The sequence below is a fragment of the Mirounga leonina genome, unplaced genomic scaffold, assembly GCF_011800145.1.
Source record: "Mirounga leonina isolate KUSES-001 unplaced genomic scaffold, KU_Mleo_1.0 Mir_170, whole genome shotgun sequence".
In the NCBI taxonomy this organism is placed as follows: domain Eukaryota; kingdom Metazoa; phylum Chordata; class Mammalia; order Carnivora; family Phocidae; genus Mirounga; species Mirounga leonina.
Window position 1 is genome coordinate 23,212,959 of NW_023270433.1, and position 6,385 is coordinate 23,219,343.

Consider the following 6,385-nt stretch of genomic DNA (forward strand, 5'->3'; position numbering starts at 1 on the left):
ATTAAAAGATTTATTTTCTTGTCACATTTCTGTTTTGTTGGGCTGTGGGTAAATTGGTGAGTTGTTCTTTATACTGTCACTTTGTTTTTGTCTAGGTACAAAAAGGGAAGGCAGGTATTGGAAGAGTATTTCTTAGTCCCAAATAGCTATCTTATTATTTTTTTTAAGGGGCTGCACAGTGTTCCCTTGTTGCTACAATATCAAAGTTGTTGGAATCCCTTCATGTTATCTTTCAGCCCCGCTGGATTTCTTTTGAGGTCTGCCTGCCTTATGCCTGTCTCTTAGACTTCAGAAACAGTGTTGAAGCAAAAGAGACTTTAAAAACATTTTAAGTATGGAATTTCCCTCCAGCTACCCTTCTGACAGTGAGATTCTCTACCCAGCCTTGCGCTGCTTTAGATGTCCCCAGAACCTCCTTGTCATTTGCGTGATGGACAGTAGTGGTGACATGTCAGCTCATGGTGGTGGCCATTAGCCTGGAGATGACCACCCAAGGAACACTTTACAGACTGTTTATCATCATTCTCCACCCTGGAGAGCCCTACTGGCCTTCCGTAGCTAGGTTTTCCTGTAGAAATTGGAAGTTCTGGCCATGTCAGCCCTGTTTTCTCTTTGACGTGAGTACTCAGCTCTGTAGTGGCTAAGCAGCTTTCGGAAGCAGGAACATTCTGGAATGTACTAGAACCTTCAGCTCCCCCATCCTTTGATTTCTGGGTCACCCACATTCTCCTAGATCCATTCCAACAGAGAGTGACCGTCTGCTTTGTTTTCAAAATCCAAACAAATTATTCTAGAGTTTCTCTTCAGAGTCCTTTATGAAACATGCTGCTTCTAGCCATCATCAAAGCCAGTGATTCTTAACCAGGGTTGTGTGAATCAGAAACACCTAGGAAGCTTTTGAACAAATCAGATTCCTGGGGACCACTCTTGCATGGAAGGCTGATTCCGTAGGTATGGGGCGGAGCGTGGGTAGCTTTGGCTTTTACAAAGCCCTGTAAGTGGTTCTGATGCCCACATCCTCCTGGTTAAAAAAAAAAAACAGTTAAGCCAAGACACTTAATTTTTTTTTACTTAGGTGAACTCCACTTGTGTTACTTGCTACTTTCCTCTCCCCATTTCTCATTACCCCATAACCCCCTGCAGCCCAGTTCCGGGATTTTTGGTGTGTGTGGGTGTGTGTGTGCATGCATTTGGTTTTTAAAAGACAGAGTCTGCAGTTAACCTGCATCAGGAAAAAAGCCTCAAGCAGTTGCTAACTACAGTCAGCTGTAAACTTTCTGATACAGAAGAAGCTGCACGGTTCCTGGAATCTGCTGGTGGGACTGGCTGAGGGCCAAGTCCAGCGGCTCCGCCCTGTCTGTTTGATTGGACACGTCGCATGCCTGTGTGTGAGCGCTCGTCTCAGCACCGACGGTGCTGCCGAGGCTGTCATTGGGCTGTGCCGTGTTCCATGTTCCATCCTCCAAGTATCTTGCGAATTCTGTACATGCACTCACCTGCCTAGCTAGGTTCTGGGATGCCTTCCTGGAGACTCAGGAGGAGATGCTTCCACCAAAGTTCTCATTTGATTTGGACTCCTTTATACAATGCTGAATTCTGGGCTGTGGGCGGGGCGGGGTTTGTGATGGGCAGTTGGGGGTTGGAAGCAGCTGGGAAAGAGGACCCTCTGTTGACTTTTGTGTATGTTTATCAGGTACCTGTTTGTTTTACAACTCAGGCATGACATTCTTTCAGGAAAGTAAGTATGTTTTTGTTCTCACTCTTCACCCAGGATAGATCATAGTATATTTCTAAATCACGGTTGTTGTTGTTGCTGTTTTAACTCTTCTACCCTTGTTCCCTTTCCAAAATTCAAAAAAAGTACACCAGGCATTGTAAAGTGAGTCGAATACTTGTATCACTGTCATCCTCATCTTATTTTAAATGATTACTATATGGCTTGAAGCATTTCCAAGAGCATTTACTATCTTAAGTGATGTGCATTTGGGAATAATTCTCTCCCTGATCACATCACTGCCCCATTCGTAATGGCTTTTGTCGTATTTGCAAGCAAGATACGTTATTAGTATGTATACACTTACAAGCATTTGGATAGTCCAAAGTCTCATTCATCACCATCTGCATTTAAGCAACGAAACAGGTTATGTTCTGATTCTGATAGGAGGTTTAGACATCTCATCTCATTTCCTTTTCCCCTCTTAAAAATAGTTTTTCAATACCAGGCCTCTGGTGACAATGATTGGTGAGCACAAGGAGCATTGGCACTGATGTGGTTGGTCTCGCCTGCAGTATTTATTTTAAAGATGGGAAATTTCAATGGTCCTAGCCTTTACAGTTGTGTCACTTTTCCGCATACATATTGACCATTTTCGGTCAATGGAGATGGAAAATGAAGACTACACTGAATCTAAAAAGCGATCCCTGATGCTGAAAAGAGCACATCTTGATTTTGAATATAATCGGAAGGAAATTTGAAAAGTGATTTCCGAATTTGCAGACTCTGCATCGGACGTATGCTGTAAAAACCTTAGCGCAATATATGTCCTAGAACAAGTAGATTGTACAGTGTATACATTTGCCTTATTCAGCCATGCAATACGAATCTTTGGTGTGCGTGTTCTGAGTGTGTGTATTTTTATCTCTCTCTCTCTCTGCATCCTGTGCTCCTCCTACGAAAGGCCTCTTAAGTCTAGTAACTGTCTTCAGTTTGGAAAAATATTAATGGCGACATCTTGCATTTGTACAGTACTTTGCAGTTTCCGTGCACTTCAGCCTGATTTACTGCGCTTCAAAGCGGAATGGTGCTCTGGTCCCAGCACTGCCTCCTACCAGCTGGATGACCTTGAGCAGGCACTCGAACACTCACTCCCTCATCTCAAAGTGGGGGATGGGGGAGCCCTGGCAGCCCCCATCCTCGGGGCTTATGAACTCCGTGCATTGACCACATTCAGCCGTACGTGTGAAAGGCTTTGAAAACTATGAAGTGCTATACCAATGTATGTCATTATTATTTTTCTAACTCAATTTGTAATTTGAAGTGTGAATGAGATCAGTGATGGGAGGTGTAGTAATACGCCTCTCTGGCTCTGCCGCCCTTCTCCTTATTAGAACGCTTGAGTGTATCCAGCTGTCCTGGCGGTGTTAGATATTGTATCTGTCTGTTTATTTTTAACATTATGACCTGGTTTCAAGAAAGATGTAAGGCAGCTTGAAAAGGCGCATGTACCATATCAAGTAAGTTTCAGAATCACAAGGCAAAGGGAAGGCTTTTCATTGTTTCCCAAACTTGCCCCATTCTTGCCAAATTCAGTAAAATTGCCCACAGGGTGGATAGAAACTGTACCGAGGTTGGGTTGTTTTGCTAGACGGTGAGACCGACTTTGGAAATAGGTAGTGGAAGTCAGCTTGTTTGCATTCTTTAACGTGGATAGCAAAAAGAAAAGATGCTGGGAAAAATCATTATCTAAATATCACTACCTTTTGAAAAATAACTTTAATGATCTTTTGTATGGTTTATGAGTATTAAAGTTCATATACAGAATTAATTTCCTCTCTCTCTCTTTTTTTTTTTTTTTCAAGATTGAAATGCCCCTATGAAACGGCTGTGGAATTAGCTGCTCTCTGTCTACAAGGTACATTCTTCTTTGGCGGTAATTAGCATTTTAATGTTATGCTCTCGTTTCAACAATTGATTATCCCGTGTACCAGGCTCAGTTCTCTACTTTGGGGGTATAAGTGAATATAGTAGGGCCTGCATCTCCAAGTAGCTTGTGGTCCCGTGAGGACATGGCAAAACCACACACAGGGTGTAGCGTAGTTCCTACAGAAAGACCTGCAGGAGGCTTGGAAGGTGAAGGCCCTTCAGGGGGATGAGTAGATAAAGATGAGCAAAGGAATCAAGACACAAAGTAGAAAAGTGCAGAGAGGCACCAGCAGTCGAGTGGTGTCAGAGGGTGGAAGTTCAAGAACCTGGAGAAGTGGATAGCCTTGAACCCTGTTTAGAGAGCATGACCTTCATGCTGTCAGCAGTAGACCTCTGAAGGCTCGTAAGAGGGAGGCAGGCCTGGTCAGGTGTGCATTTAGAAAGGTCACACTGGCTGTGATGGGGAGAGGGACTGGAGCAAGACCAGGGCTGGGGGTGCAGTTAAAAGGTGTTGCTGTAATAAAAGGAAACTGACTAGGGCACAGAGTACATGCTCACACACACACCAAAAAAACCAACACTGGTGGTACGAGAGAAGGACCTGGTCATTAGATCAGTGTTAAGAGGGGGTCAGGGAGGAGTCACAGATGGCTCCCAGTGGTGGATGACAGGAGCAGTGAATGGTTAGAAGAGTTGGCTCCAGTGGAGGACATCCTCTGTGAAGGGCCTCTTGGCTGAGACGTGCCAGTGGGACCCCCCAGTAGCTTCTTGAGTGTGCACATCTGGCTCCATCAGAGAGGTCAGGCCAGAAACATCGACAGGGAGTCATCTGCTTGGAGGTGGGAGTTAGATGGTAGGTTTGCCTGCATGGTTGTCAACATTGACTCCATATTAGGCACTGGTGGATTTTAGTTTAAAATGCACAAGAAACACTTGCTGAAGTCTCCAGCATTCATTAAGAGGGTACTAACATGTAACTGCACATAAGGACTTTTATCAGTACATCAGATAGACCTATGTTGTGGATTCGTTTACCAGTGCGTTTATCGGCTTCTGTGGGATAATGAATTCTGATGTATTCATTCATAATTACTAATTAATTTTGAATATCATCATAAGATTTGGCTTCCAGCTTTTGTATTTGCCAATTTTTAAACGTTGATCTAAGTCTTCAAATTATAAAATCAGTACACATTTATTATGGACTATCAGGACAGCAGTACAATAGACAAGTAGAAGGAAGGAAGGAACCTATCATCCTGCCATCCACAGATAACCAAGAGTTTCTGTGAGTTGGATGCAGTTTTTAAAATATAATTCTGATCAGTTTTATACAATTTTATACAATTTTTGTATGATTTTTCTACTTGGTATTTTTAGTGCACGCACTTTGTCATGAAGATGGTTTTTAATGACTGCAGGATACTCCCCTTACCTGACATTTCTATTCCTTAGTCACTTTTTAATTCTTGTTCTCTAATGGGGGCTCGTATATAGTAGGTGCTCAGTAAGTATAGGATGAATCGAATGAAGTTGGAGGGGCCCTTTAAAAACTGTGGTTGAGGGCGCCTGGGTGGCTCAGATGGTTAAGCGTCTGCCTTCGGCTCAGGTCATGATCCCAGGGTCCTGGGATCGAGTCCCGCATCGGGCTCTCTGCTCCTTGGGAGCCTGCTTCTCCCTCTGCCTCTCTCTCTCTGTCTCTCATGAATAAATAAATAAAAAATCTTTAAAAAAAAAAAAAAAAACTGTGGTTGAAGGGGGAGCCTAGCCTGCCCGTGAGGTCTGAAAACACAGGTGGTAGAGGTGACAGTATCGTCCTCTGTAAATGTCTGTCCCAAATACGATGCTCAGTGCTTCACACCCACATTTTCCTGATACAACAGTCCTTATGGTGAGTGCTATAAGGATCTAGAATGGCTTGGGGACATGGAAATCTGCTCTCCATTTTGACCAGGTTCCGATTTCACCATCTGGCCAAGTAGCATCCACTCTAGAGTTTCTGAGTCTCCAGGAGGTTCTACCATCAGAGTTGGTGACCCAGCAACAGATGTCAGAGTGTAGTTAACAGGATGAAGTCACATCCCTGTCAGACCTGGGGCCATCAGTCCACTGGTCCTGAACCGTGAGAGCTCGAGGCACGTGCGTTCTCATCGTCCCCTCCCCCCACTCATTTCCTGCTGTGGGACGAAGGCATCATCACACTCACAGAGTCCAGCTCTGGGAGGACCACTTGCCTCGCCCCAGTGAATGAGATTAGCTGTCTGTGAGCCTTTCTCGGGGAGATGACCCATTTGAGTTGGAACCACAACCTAGTGTAATTTAAGATGCAGTCAGTGTGTCCAGTACAAATGAGAAAGGCTGAAGGCTTAGACACACGAGTCGGGAAGGTCTCGTTACATTGTCCCTCCGTGGCCTCTTTTCCCCACGTCCCATTGGGAAGTGCCACAGCCTGCTTTCCCGGTCAACCCCAGCGGAGCCAGCCCGCATCTGGCCATCAGGATCGCTGGAGCGTGTCTGGCTCTGAGTAAAATGGACCTTGTGTTTCCTCCCTTGCTTGGGCCTCAAAGACATGCCTTGCTGTGGTTGTCCTTGAATGCATGGTCCCTCCAGAGTCGTGACACAGCGGCCTAGAGAGAAGGCCATGCTCCTTGGGGGACTAAGTTGATGGTAGATTTGAAAGTTAGTGGGGCGCCTGGGGGGCTCAGTCGTTAAGCGTCTGCCTTCGGCTCAGGTCATGATCCC

General features: G+C 44.9%; 1 protein-coding gene across 1 annotated transcript in view; it reads left to right on the forward strand.

Annotated features, from left to right (window-relative positions):
* Positions 1-6,385, forward strand: part of EPB41L4B (erythrocyte membrane protein band 4.1 like 4B) — a gene marked incomplete at its 5' end in the record, with an annotated part of 74,202 nt that overhangs the window by 47,124 nt on the left and 20,693 nt on the right. The window contains 2 exons of the mRNA XM_035016603.1: positions 1,694-1,738; positions 3,580-3,632. Coding sequence (XP_034872494.1) covers positions 1,694-1,738; positions 3,580-3,632 — 98 coding nt within the window. The remainder of the gene's footprint in view (positions 1-1,693; positions 1,739-3,579; positions 3,633-6,385) is intronic.